At 33.3% G+C, this 13,859-nt stretch overlaps 3 protein-coding genes across 3 annotated transcripts; all 3 read left to right on the top strand.

The window, feature by feature from the left end:
- The first annotated feature begins 584 nt into the window (after positions 1-584).
- LOC145132897 (uncharacterized) lies at positions 585-3,662 on the top strand. Its single transcript, XM_079067850.1, has 4 exons — positions 585-704; positions 1,737-2,452; positions 2,530-3,003; positions 3,101-3,662. The coding sequence occupies exons 2-3, from the start codon at positions 1,891-1,893 to the stop codon at positions 2,973-2,975; spliced, it is 1,008 nt and encodes a 335-aa protein (XP_078923976.1). The 5' UTR covers positions 585-704; positions 1,737-1,890; the 3' UTR covers positions 2,976-3,003; positions 3,101-3,662.
- On the top strand, positions 2,975-4,653 carry LOC145131839 (uncharacterized). The gene is made up of 4 exons (XM_079066487.1): positions 2,975-2,995; positions 3,101-3,675; positions 4,073-4,222; positions 4,650-4,653. The coding sequence occupies exons 1-4, from the start codon at positions 2,975-2,977 to the stop codon at positions 4,651-4,653; spliced, it is 750 nt and encodes a 249-aa protein (XP_078922613.1).
- A 516-nt stretch (positions 4,654-5,169) lies between these two features.
- On the top strand, positions 5,170-11,703 carry LOC145132172 (Melibiase family protein). The gene is made up of 13 exons (XM_079066868.1): positions 5,170-5,504; positions 6,459-6,597; positions 7,194-7,451; positions 8,247-8,421; positions 8,813-8,874; positions 9,113-9,276; positions 9,520-9,617; positions 9,751-9,809; positions 9,904-10,038; positions 10,243-10,496; positions 10,819-10,975; positions 11,078-11,204; positions 11,346-11,703. The coding sequence occupies exons 1-13, from the start codon at positions 5,449-5,451 to the stop codon at positions 11,558-11,560; spliced, it is 1,899 nt and encodes a 632-aa protein (XP_078922994.1). The 5' UTR covers positions 5,170-5,448; the 3' UTR covers positions 11,561-11,703.
- Positions 11,704-13,859: the final 2,156 nt, after the last annotated feature.

The raw sequence follows: 13,859 nt of genomic DNA, 5'->3' as shown, positions 1-13,859 counted from the left end.
TTTATTTATCCATAAATTATTTGAAATTTTTCATATTTTATCTTTATGACCGGTTGCAGGATCGTACAATCTCACCTAGACAAATCAATTCAAAATCATACCTGAATTTTTTAGGCTAATTAAATGAATCGAATATACATCATATAAAACTTAATTTGAATTGTTTATCTTTAAATTATATATTGAAGATGTGTTTTTATGTTTTAAAATATTTATTTCACTATTTTATATTGTAAACTATTTCTAATAAGATCTTACTGTTAACGTTTTGCAAGGGAAAAAAACGATGTTATAGGCAGGGGCGTAGGTAGCATGTCACAAGGTGGATCCTAGGACCTATTTTTTTTTTTTAATAGAACAAGGATGTATAAAAAAAATTTAGGAACTACCTAATTTTTATCAAATGACCTACCTAATTATTTTTGGCAAAAGAATACTTATCATTAGCCCATATATTTTATATTTAACAGCCTAATATCTTAACCCACTTTCATTAATCCACAGCCCAATCTAATTATTTTTGAAAAAAAAAGGATTTTGTAATTAATTTTGGCAAAAGAAACAGAATGTCGGCTACCTTGTGCCGACTGTCGTCTCTCTCCATTCGTCCAAATTCCAGCCACAACATTATAGAGCATTAGAGCCTAGTATTAGTAATTAAGTTAGACTCCAGCGAAAGTAGCCAAGTGATCAACACTCAACAGGTTTGTATTTTTAAATTGTAATTTTGTATTAATTATGGTTGATTCGTTGATTTGTATAATTCACTAATCGTCCACCACAACAACAGGCTTTTAACTTTATACGAATAATGATTGAATATTGATTCATTTATTTGAAGAACATGTATTTATTACTTACTAGCAAACATCATGAGAGTAATACTTGAATTTAATTAGATTAATGTGTAGTTAAATGACCCACATATCAGTGTAATTATTTAGAATTCTTGTCTTGATTAGTTGATTAACATTCTTAAAATTTGATTAATATCCATTCAATTTCACAATTTATTTTGACTTGAAATTTGAGGACATTGTTAAGTTGTTATTGTTTTGATTTTATGATATGTATATTTGATAACAAAATATTGATAATGGTTATTAGTTTGAGACTCTTGTAACATACAATTTCATAATTCAATTTCAGAATCAAGAATAAAGAATCATTGAATTAACAATGTCTTTGCATAAGTTTTATAAAAAGAAAGCAGATAACGAACAACAACATAAGTATACAAAGGTGGATTTAAACTCATTACCTGTTGATCTGTTTGAACGACCAAGTATAGAGTTCTATCATGTAAACCAAAGAAATGAAATTAGAAGAGCATACTTGCAAAAAGGGCCTTTCCAACCTCTAAACCATAAATTCCCACCACGTGATTTTGGAGGTAAACCTCGAAGATTTATTCAATCTTGGTTTGATGATAATAAATATTGGTTAGAATATAGTATAAAAGAGGATGCTGCATTCTGTTTATGTTGTTATCTATTCAAATCTAGTATACCAAATCAAGGTGGATCATATCATTTTGTAAAATCTGGATTCAAGGCCTAGAATAGGAAATCAGGAATAGATAAACACAAAGAAGGAACTCCACACATTATTGCTGTCCAAAAGTGCCAAAGTTTGATGAACCAAAGACAATCAATCACGTCTGCTTTTGAGAAACAAACTACTTTACAAGAGAAAGAATATCGTATTCGTTTGAATGCTTTAATTGATTGTGTTAGGTTCCTACTTCAGCAAGGGTTAGCATTTCGTGGTCATAACGAGAAAGAAGACTCGGATAATAAAGGTAACTTTCTTGAACTATTACAGTGGTTAGCCGATCGATGTGATGTTGTAGATCGTGTTGTGTTAAAGAATGCCCCAAAAAATACACAAATGAAATGCGGTGAAATCCAGAAAGATATTGTGCAAGCATGTTCAGATGTAATTTTAAATGTTATTATGGGAGAGCTTGGAAATGATTTTTTTGCAATTTTAGTAGACGAGTCACGTGATGTGTCATGTAAAGAACAAATGGCATTGGTTTTGCGATTTGTCAATAGAAAATGTGAAGTTGTAGAAAGGTTTGTTGGCCTTAGAAATGTTAATGGCACTTCAGCTTTGTCACTAAAGGCTACCATTTATGATATGCTTTCAAAACGGAATTTGAGTCCTAGTAGGATTAGAGGACAAGGCTATGATGGTGCTAGTAATATGAGTGGTGCATTCAATGGATTGAAGACTTTGATTATGAATGAAACAAAATCTGCACACTTTGTTCATTGTTTTGCTCACCAATTACAGTTAGCCCTAGTGTTTGTTGCAAAGAATCACACGACGGTTAATGATTTTTTTGATGTGGTTTCTCGGCTGTTAAATATTATTGGATCTTCTTACAAACGACAAGCTAAGTTAAGAAAAAAACAAGCAGATAAAGTTATGGAAGCATTGGCTGAAGGTATGGTTTATTTGGTTTATGTTCATTTGTTTATGCTAATTATTCGACTAATTCATTTCTTATGTGGTTTATTTTAGGTGAGCTTGAGAGTGGTACTGGTTTGAATCAAGAAGTCGGTATTAAACGACCGTCTGATACTCGATGGGGTTCTCATTTTGCATCTTTATTAAATATCCAAACCATATATGCTTCCATTTGTGATGTACTTGAAGACCTTGGTGAATTTGATAGTGATCGTGATCGTAGAGCTGAAGCAATCCGCATCTTAAAATGGTTAAAATCATTTGATTTTGTGTTTTGTCTACATTTGACGATTGATATCTTGGGAGTGACAGATCATTTGAATACAATACTACAAAGAAAAGACCAAGATATCATAAATGCCATGAATCAAGTAAGTAGTTCAAAAAAAGCAATTCAAGAAATTAGGGATGTAGGATGGGAACCACTTTTAGAGAAAGTTACTTTGTTTTGTGCTAAAAACGAAGTTAAAGTTGTGGATTTGGAAGATGAATATATTTAATGGATACAGTCGTCGCAGAGGTTCACATGTTAGTAATGTTTCTTATTACCAACTACCACATTGATTTATAAATTTATTGTGTTTTATCGTTAGTTATTAATATATGTGTATATATTTTTTTTAAGGTTAACAACTTGCACCATTATCAAGTTGATGTATTTAAGGAGGTGATTGATATGCAACTTCAAGAGCTGAACCATCGCTTTAATGAAGCAAACACGAATTTACTTCTTTGTATTGCTTGTTTGTGCCCAAGTGAATCTTTCAAAGCCTTTGATTTAGAAAAAATAATGAAAATGGCTTCACTTTATCCTGAAGAGTTTCCAACAGAATATGATCTTCGAGTTCTTGAAGTGGAACTTGGAAATTACATTAAAGATGTGCGAGAAGATGAACGATTTAATGATTTGAAGAGTATTGGAGACCTTTCCAAAAAGATGGTTGAAGAAAAGAAGCATATAATATTTCCTAAGATTTACCTTCTTATGAAACTTGCATTGATCTTACCCGTAGCAACAGCAAGTGTAGAACGCGCATTTTCAGCAATGAAGTTGATAAAGACTGATATACGTAACAAAATGAGTGATCAGTTTTTGAGTGATAGTTTAGTGTCTTATATTGAAAAAAATGTTTTAAAAGGTATTGGTAACGATGCAATTGTGACAATGTTTCAAGATATAAGACCTCGTAGGGTTCAATTGTAAGAACTTTATTATAACTATTGAAATGATGTTTAAATATTTTAGTCATACAACCTGACCCGTCACCGTTAGTATTTTTTACACTTTCATATTTTTTTAGTTTTATTTACATAAGTAATCATGTAGTTTTTGGTTCTAGATTCGTCCTTGGTTATAGGATCTAATATTGATAGCCTTGATTAAAAGTATTGACACGAGGAGTTTTTATCCATATTAGTGTTATACATAAAACTATTTCCCATTCTAGTATACATTCAAAACTATTTACCTTATTAGTATTATTTTGAATTTAAAACTATTATTATTGTTTTTTATGATTAAAAACAAAAAAAAAATAACGCTCCCTACATGCTGGAACGGAACAGCGTACAGAAAAAAAAAAAAAAACGAAAACAGGCTAGGGCTTCAATCGTCTTCTTCAGCCAACGGCTTCATCCGCCATAGCCAGCCGCCTGTGGCTTCTTCCTCCTACGCCGGCCACCTACCTGCAACCTCTTCTGCCCGTCGCCGTCCTCCTACCGCCTCCATAAACTCGCCGGTTTCAAGGTATGCAACCTATTTTCCTTCTCGTTTTTTGTAGTTTTTTCTGTTTAATTCATTGCACTCTCATTTTTTCTTGATTTTGATCCTTCTCCACCGAATTGAAGATCAAGTTCTGCATCTGTTTGATTTTTTTGTATATGTCACAGCTTGTTTTTTGATGTTTTTAGATGGAATTGATTGCAATTTTTACTTCTGTTTCTTTTTTCTTGTTGTCATAGATAATATGATCAATTTTTGATTAGTTGTTGTTTCTTTTTTCTTGTTGTCATAGATGATATAATCAAATTTTGATCAGTTTTTGTTTCTTTTTTCTTGTTGTCATAGATGATATAAGCAATTTTTGATTAGTTTTTGTTTCTTTTTTCTTGTTGTCATAGATGACATGATGAGTTTTTTGATTAGTTTTTGTTTGTTTTTATTTGTTTTGTAGATGAATTCTATTAGTTTTTTATTAGTTTTTGTTTGTTTTTATTTGTTTTGTAGATGAATTCTATTATAGATATGATTGACAATGATGATTTTTCTATAATCTCTCAAGCTGCTGTTATAACTAATATGATGAAAAAATTGTATGTTTAATTTTATGATGGCTAAAAAATTGTATGTAAAAAATAGATATTTAAAATAAAAAACAAAAATAAAAAATATAAATATAAATTTTTATTTAAAAAAACACTAAAAGTTTGAAAAAAAAATTATTATTTAGAAAAACAGTAAAAATGTGAAATAAAAAAGAAATGGAGAAAAGTTGGATATATTTAAAATAAAAAAACATTAAGAAAAGCTGAAAAATTAAACAAAAATGAAAAAAATACTAAAAAGTAAATAGTTTTAAAGAATGGGAAATAGTTTTGTCTATAACCCTACTATGGACAAAAACTCTTGACACGAGTGAGAGTACTATGATGCAAGCTATTGACACGCGTGTTAACAAGAATCGAACACTGAGCGGCCTTTTATTATATGTCCCCACTACTGACCAACCCAATGTCCTCCACCGACGACAGCGACACCTCGCCGGAGAAGTTAAAACTACGCTATCACCGCCGGCAAAAGCCGACGAAAATGTCTTCCAGAGTTCCTCAAACTATCGTCTTATCACGCCGATAAGTCCTCCACCTCTTCTGCGACGTCGTTTCGTTATATCTTATTTCTATCCTTGTCGCTTTCAATCGTTCCCATTATAAATTTTGATTCCTACCTTCGATCAGTCAAACACCAGTGACGCCATGAATAAGCTTATCTACTCATTCATCTTCATCGTCTTCGTTTTTTCCTCGGAAAGGTACTTTCTTTCTCTCTTTCATGCTGTTCAACCTTACAGTGATTGGAATTAAAACCATGTCATTTATTTACCCATATTTGGTCAAAAACAAAAGAGTCTGACATTCGAATTCGTGTTCTTAAATTTAATCAACAGAAATGGGTTTATTTTTGGTCTTATTCATATGGGTTCCCTGAATCAAGCTGTAAAAGCTTACGATAATAGAAATTTTGTCTGATTATTTGATAAATAATTGTAGAATAGCAATACCTTTTTCTTGAATTCGATTAATTCAAATGTGGGGTTTGCTTTCGGTTCTAGTGATCTAGCTGACATTAATTTTGACTTTCAAGAATCACGATTAGTTTCAAATACGTGACAACACTAATCTAATGGAAGGAGATCTTTTATTTTTTGTGCAAAAAACAGTGAAAAAACTGAATCTTTTATGCTACTTTAAACGGGTTTGTTCTTGAATTTGATTTAAACACAGCCTTTTTCCCCTTCAGCTCAAAATGAGAGTTGCTTTTGACTTTCCAGAGTCAAAACAGAGCAATTCATAATATCTAAATGAATAAGAGTTGATGGTTTATGCCTTTATGGATAATTAGTTTATGACAACATTAATCTATAAAACGAGAACTTAGGGGGTGTGTGTTTAACGTGCTTTTTTGGAAATACGAATTAGATAATCAGTTATCAGTTGTACAAATTTGTTATTTCTTGTTTTTGAAACAACTACTTTATAACTACTTACGTTTCTTGAAATCCTTGTCAATTTGATATAATTTGAAAGGAATGCTCCTCTTTAAGCATAAGTTGAAGTTCTAAATCTTGCTTTAACTGCAATGTGTCTTTTTTTTCCCCCTTTTTCTTTTTGGTTTTGGATTATGCGCTTGTTGTGGTGGATTTTTAATATTAACATGATTTAAGATGCTCGATTGTATAATTATTAGAAATATTTTTTTGTTTCAGGGTCTTATCAGAAATCCATGCTAGCATACCACCTAGAGGTTGGAATTCATACGATTCGTTTTGTTGGACAATCTCTGAAGACGAGTTTCTTCAAAATGCTCAACTTATTTCACAGAAATTGCATGCTCATGGCTATGAGGTCTTACCAATAATCCCTCCATCCCATAAAAATTTAAACTTTTCCATTTTGGAATAGTCCCAAGTTATAGTTTCCTATTTTCCCAATTTCATCATCACAAAAAGATAGAAGATATTGATGTGGGCTTCATTCTTTCTTAATTTCAAAAGAATATTTTAGATATTCTATAAACAGTCAAACGTCTATATAAAACTATGATTTTCGGCCCATAAAAATCACAACTTTTCCACTTTTGAAGAATTTGAAGTTACAATTACCAATTTGCCCGTTGTCATCTTCACAAAATGTGTATGATGTTGATGTGTGCTTCTTTCCTTTGTGATCATTAAAGGGTATTTCAAATATTTGATAAATTACTCAAACATGTCTTGAAAACGACATTCTTGAATTTAACAACCATTTCCAAGAATCATCTATTTCCATTGAAAAACATCGATGTTATAACTCTACCTCTTTGTGATTTCTTGAATTTGATAAAGGGTATTTCAGACTTTCAATAAAATAGTCAAATAGTTCTCCAAAAACGATATTCTTGAATTAACATAAGCATTGTTGTTTAAACCCTTTCTCTTTGTGATTTCTTGATTTTGTTATAGTATGCGGTTGTGGATTACCTTTGGTATAGAAAGTTAGTCCATGGTGCTTATGTTGATTCGCTTGGATTCGATGTGATTGATGAATGGGGGAGGATGAGTCCGGACCCACGTAGGTGGCCTTCATCAAAAGGTGGCAAAGGGTTCAAAGAAGTAGCCAAGAAAGTTCATGACATGGGTTTGAAGTTTGGGTTCCATATTATGAGAGGCATAAGCACACAAGCCGTGAATGCAAACACCCCTATCTTAGACATTACAACGGTATTACTCCTAAAATTTTAAGCTCAAAAGATGAAATATTTTATTTGATTTAAAGTCTCCATTCAATATCTATGTAGTTTTATCATAAGGTTACATACATAGGATGAAGTTTAGTTTTATGTTCTTCATTTGTTAGTTGAGGGTAGCAATGTACTTTGCCTTTACTAATATAGATAGTGTACTTTAATTATTACCCATGAAAATTGCAAGAGCTCTTGTTTCAAGGTTTCATAGTTATGGGAAGTTTCCCAAGTTGCTATTACAATGTTTCACTAAAAATTACAAATTGTGATGATGATGATTTTGGTTTACAAGATTCTTTTATCTTATCATTTTTTGAAGTGCATTTGAGTATTTCAGACATTTGATAAATAAAATTTCATAGTTACGACTTACGAGATTGATGATAGAGATTTTGTTTCACGACATTCTTTACTTATTGTTTTTTGAAGGCTTATTTCAAACATTTGATTGATGGTTGAGTACTTTCCTAAAAGTATTGAATCAAAATGGAAAGATGCATTTTTTAATACTTATTTAGGTCGACAAGATTCTTTCTTTTGCTATTGTTGAAGGGTATTTTGGACATTTGACTAACAAAACACTTCCCTAAAAGTGTGTGCTTGGTCAAACATTGCAATTTCATGCAATAGTGGGAGCAAATTTTAATCGTCTTTCTTTGAAGGACATTACAAGATTCTTGATTTGGTTATTGTTGAAGGGTATTTTAGACATTTGACTAATAGCACACCTCCTAAAATGTGTTTATTTAAACATTATTTGAATTATGAATAGGGAAAAGCGTACACAGAAGCCGGAAAGGTTTGGCATGCAAAGGATATAGGATTGAAAGAGAGGTCTTGTGGTTGGATGAAAAATGGTTTCATGAGTGTGGACACTACATTAGGAGCTGGAAGAGCCTTTTTAAAGTCCCTTTATCATCAATATGCCGAATGGGATGTCGATTTTTGTAAGTTTCTCACTATTCTTTAAATAACACTTCTTCCATCTTCTACACTAGCTCCATATTTGAAACTATGGTGCAAGTTATTTGTAGCCCACAATGTGTGAAGGGTTGTTATAAACTTTTTAAGCTAGAATATCTCATTATCTTTGATTGTCATTACAGAGAGAAATGATTTTGATGTGAATACATATGATTCCCTTATTTTGTCATTATTAAAAGTATGCAAGACACTTTCCCAATGGTCAAACATTTTTAAAGGGACATTATGTCAAACTTACAATTTCATGTTCTTGACCTTTGTAACAACAAATATGTTCTATTAATGGTTTAAACATAGCAAAAAGATTCATTTTAAGAATCACCTAATATAATGGTTGCTTGTGTCTTTTAACAGTAAAACACGACTGTGTGTTTGGTGATGATTTTGAGCTAAGTGAGATAACGATTGTTTCAGAGGTACATGAATTTATCTCCTTTTTACCCCATTTATCACGCATGACAAGACATGACAAAATATGTTGTACTGCATTTGTTGTGCAAAAGACGTGAATGCCCTCGTTATCCTCATCATAAAAAATAGCCCTAGAAAGCTTTTTTCTTTGCAAATCTTCGAAAATAGTCCTCAAAAGCTTGTGTGTGCAAATGACATGAATGCCCTCCTCATCCTTCAGGCCTTAACAAATAACGATTGCAGATTTTGGAGGGGCTTAATCGTCCAATTCTTTATTCACTCTCACCTGGAACAAGTGCCACACCAGTCATGGCTCAGCAAGTTTCAACCCTTGTGAACATGTATAGAGTCACTGGTGATGACTGGGATAATTGGGGAGATGTTGCAGCCCATTTTGATGTTTCAAGGTAATGTGTATACATTGTTGACTTTTTCAGTCAACCGCATTATTTTCTGAATTGAAATTTGTTATGAATCAAGTCGTAATTTAACAACATTTCTGTTTTTCTAGTACTTGTTATGAAGTCGAACCAAATCCAATTTTGTCTCTCACAGAAATTTCAAACAATTTAAACAAAGTCGATTTCCAATAAAATATAACCCAAGTCGTATCATTTTTAATTAATTTGGAAAATTTTCTTGTTTCTTAGAGATTTTGCAGCTGCTAGTATGATAGGAGGCGGAGGTTTGCTGGGAAACTCATGGCCTGATTTAGATATGCTTCCACTAGGATGGCTTACTGACCCTGGTTAATTTTCGTTCTCAAATTTTCAATTAATAATTTTAATTTTATAAAACAAAAAAACCAGATCTCTTTTTTTTTTTTTAATTTGTAAAGAGCTAATGAAATACCAAATCGATTAATTAAGTTTTATTTGTAGGAGTCAATGTTGGTCCACACAGGTTGTCAAGACTTACTCTAGACGAGCAAAAAACTCAGGTGGGTTGATTTCGTTCTTTCTCTAAAGATAATCGAATCAAATTTGTTCATTCTTTTTAAATTTTGACTTTCTTTGACTTTTTACAATTTGCAGATGACTTTGTGGTCAATGGCTCGATCACCTTTAATGTTTGGAGGAGATATGAGAAAGCTCGATGATGCAACTTATCGACTAATCACAAACCCAACACTACTGGAAATCAACTCTTTTAGCTCAAACAATAAGGAGGCATGTTTTACTATTTCCACTAATTCCTTTACTTAATTACTTGCTTCATCACCTAAAAAAAGGTCAACTTGTAATTTTTGTAATTTGTTATCTTTTACTATGTAAAGAAAACAAATCTCAATATTTTGGAAGTTGAAGGGTAAGTAAGTAAGTTGACTCTTAAAAGTCAAACTTGGTCTAACAATTGTATCGTATTGTCTACAGTTTCCTTACATTACCAACACGGCTGAATTCCAATTCTTGAAACAAGGTCCACACTTTCAAACTAGAAGTCTAAAAGACACGGGTGCATCAGAAAAACTCATTTTAGGGCTCTCGAGTTGTCATGATTCCAAAGCCAAAGGGTGGTTTGTGAAAGCAGTTGATGCGGATCTTGAACAAGTTTGTTGGAGATGGCCATCAAGAACCAAAAATTTCGAACCTTTTTGTCTCTACAAATCGGACCCTCTTTTACAATCGTAATTTCCTAAACCTCTTTCATGTGTAGAGCATTCTTTTTTCTGCTAAAAAAGATTATTCTTCCAGCAACCCCTGAGCTGACCCACACTGTCTGAGCTGACCCACACTGTCTGCCCTAGGACCATCATGTGAGAGGTAAATCAGGGACACTCTGGCTAGCATAAGGGCCCAATAGCCAGAAGGAGCCCAATCCATATTGGAGTTAACACTCCCACACTGCAACTAACTACTGAGACTCGAACCTTTGGGAGAGAAGAGGGTTATTTTAACATAAAGGTCAATAATTTATTGATGCTAACTTTTTTTTTTCTTTTTTTTTAGAGATGAAGTTACATATAGAGAAAAATATCGAGGGAAGCTTCACCTACATGCAAGAAATAGGGATGGGTTTTGCTTTGATACTTCATCCAAACGGAAACTTACTTCAAAGGAGCATAAGAGAGCGTCATTTTTTCCTTGCAGACCGGATGCTAACCAGGTATGAGTTGGAACATTAAACACCTCTTAGGAGGTGAGAGAGCAAATCTTTTATATCGATAAAACGTGATGCATTATTTGATTGTTGATTTTTTGTTTTTAGATGTGGGAGCTAAACAGCAATGGAACACTTGTGAATAGTTATTCGGGTTCATGTGCTTCTATCAAAGAAACAAAAGCCAATGTGGGTCCCGGAGGAGTTCGCTCATGGATTGCTACCGGAAAGAAAGGTAAATGTTTAAATCACTCTTACAAGATTCGGTTTTTGAACTCAAATGATCACTTACGTATTGTGGACGCCTCATGAACACCATTAACCTTTAGTTTTGTTAACCTATTCATATCATCAACCCGATATTGTAATGTTTCAGGAGAGGTGTATCTTGCTTATTTCAATCTGAATACTTCAAAAACAATTATTTCCACAACTATATCAAATCTCTCAAAGGCATTTCCTATGATAAATTTTGGCTCATGTTCATGCAAAGAGGTTTGGAGTGGGAAAGATTACGGGTCACTACAACATTCACTCTCGGCTTCTGTTGAGTCACATGGTGTTGCCCTTTTTATCTTGACTTGTACTTAGTTTTCATGGGAAACACACAGTCTATTTGTGTTGTATTTGCAATTGCATCGTGGATTCTTGAATTCATAAACAGAAATTCAATGACTTTAAGTAGTTCACGAAGCTTGATTTATTAGATCCCCAAAGGGGTTTGTTTTGTGGTCCCTCCACATTATTTGCAACCATCTAAAGCAACAAGTGAAACCATTTAAAAATTTAGTTTATGGTTTTAGAAACCGACGTGCTTTAAATTTAAAATTCAATCTGTTATAAAATTATTTAACTTAATTGTTGCACTTATTATAGAATGCAAAATTTACAGAAAGGTTAGAAAATATAAATACAAAATCGAACCGATAAATCTCGTGTCAGACATGATTCCCGTAAAATAAGTTCACTCATGTATGTTCCGTAGGACATTTTGAGCAGCTTGTGTAACACCTGCATTTTGGCCTTTTGGGGATGTAAGCTTTGTAAGGGTCGAGGACCTGTTGTAATATGTCGAAGTTATAAGTTTATTTTACGAGACACATTTGTAACGAAGCGTACTGTTCAGTCCTTGTAATTTTTTGTGTGCTTTCATGTTTCCTATAAATAGGGATATTACTTAGAGTTAGATAAGAGTCTTTGTATGAACTTGTCTATGAACTCTCTGTAACAGTTGAAAGCATAATAGAGCTGAAACCAGATCATATTTACATCGTGTGTTCAATCTATATTCGTTTAACTCTGATTTGATTAATACTTGATTCTACACTTCTACAATTGGTATCAGGAATCATAGTCTGCGATCTGATTTTCACTCTGATTCAAAAGGTTTTTGAATCAAATTTTTGGTTCAAAAAGTTCCGCACCTTTTGACGTGAAAAAGCGTTCTAGATCTTCAGTTGTGATTTGATTCTGCAACTGATTTGTTGAACCGAGTGTTCTACTTGATATCTCTGATCAATTCAGCAAATTGCTTTCATATTCTCTTTAATCTCTCAAAAATTCTCAAAAATTTTCTTCCGTACATCAATGGCGAACTTCAATCTCAACTCGATGACTTCATACTCTCATCTGCTAGGATCTTCAACTAAGATTCCTATGCTCATTCTGGAATACTATGATCAGTGGTCTGATCGTATGCAAAATTACTTGAATGGACTCGATGAAGAGCTTTGGTCTTGCATCTCAGGAAATGGTACTCTTCCGACGAATCTTCAACCTATCGGATCTTCGTCTGGTACTACGAGTGTTGATGCTCAAACTGATCGAATGAAGAAACTTGAAAAACGATGCATAAGGGAGTTACGTGGTGCATTGCCTCCAGTTGTGTATAACTATGTCAGAAGTTGTACAACTGCAAAAGAAATCTGGAATAATCTCAAAGAAAAGTTTCAAGGTAGTGAAAAGACGAAAATTAATTCAGTTAAGCACTGTTTGATTGAGTTGAAGGATTTCAAGCAAAAAGATGGTGAAACGATTGAAAGTTATTATGATAGGCTGAACGAATTGATTTACAAATGCAATCGTTATGGAATCACAAGGTCTACTATGGAATTCAATCTCACCTTCGTTATGGGACTCCGTAAAGAATGAAGGAGTGTTAGCATGATGGTGAAAAATCAACAGAGTTTCGACACATCTTCTTTGAATGATTTGTACAATCAACTGAAAACTCACGAAAGTGAAGTGAACGAAATGGCAGAAGAGTCGAAGCTTAGTCTGGGAGGTCCATTAGCACTTGTCTCTAAAGTGTCTGAAAAGGAAGCAGTCGAAAAAGGTGATTCTGATGATGAAGAGGGGTTTATCATGAATTCGGATGATGAGGCAATAGCTTTTTACTCAAACAACCGAGTCAATAAGTTTTTTAAGAAACCGTTTAATCCAAAGGTGAAGCAAAGTGAAGGAAAAGGAGGTTTCGTGAACAAGACTGCTGGAGAGGAGAAGAAGAAGTATGAGAAGAATGATGGGAAGGGTGATGAGGAGAAGAAAGAGAAGAAACTGAAAGGAGATTCTGGTATGGATTGTCATTATTGCAACAGAGCAAATCATCTAGCAAATGATTGCATGCTTCGTAAGAAGGATGAGAAAAAGAATAGGGTAAAAGACGAAGCGTATTATGTGAAGAGGTTGGAAGAAGTACGTACGAAGGTGAAAAATTTGTCTTTAGTGGCTCAAGGTGAACAGGAGAATGATGACACGTATCAAATCTGGTCTTCGGGCTCAGACGATGAAGAAATGCGTAATCCTACGCATGGAGCCATGTATGCGAAGCTAGAGGAAGATTCGGACGAAGAGGTGACGGACTGATGCTTTGTGTCGAAATCTGCTGATA

The sequence above is a fragment of the Lactuca virosa genome, chromosome 8 (genome assembly GCF_052849685.1).
Source record: "Lactuca virosa cultivar CGN04683 chromosome 8, Lactuca_virosa_CGN04683_v6, whole genome shotgun sequence".
Taxonomy (NCBI): Eukaryota; Viridiplantae; Streptophyta; class Magnoliopsida; order Asterales; family Asteraceae; genus Lactuca; species Lactuca virosa.
The sequence above is the reverse complement of the archived record's forward strand: the minus strand, read 5'-3'. Positions and strand labels throughout refer to the sequence as shown.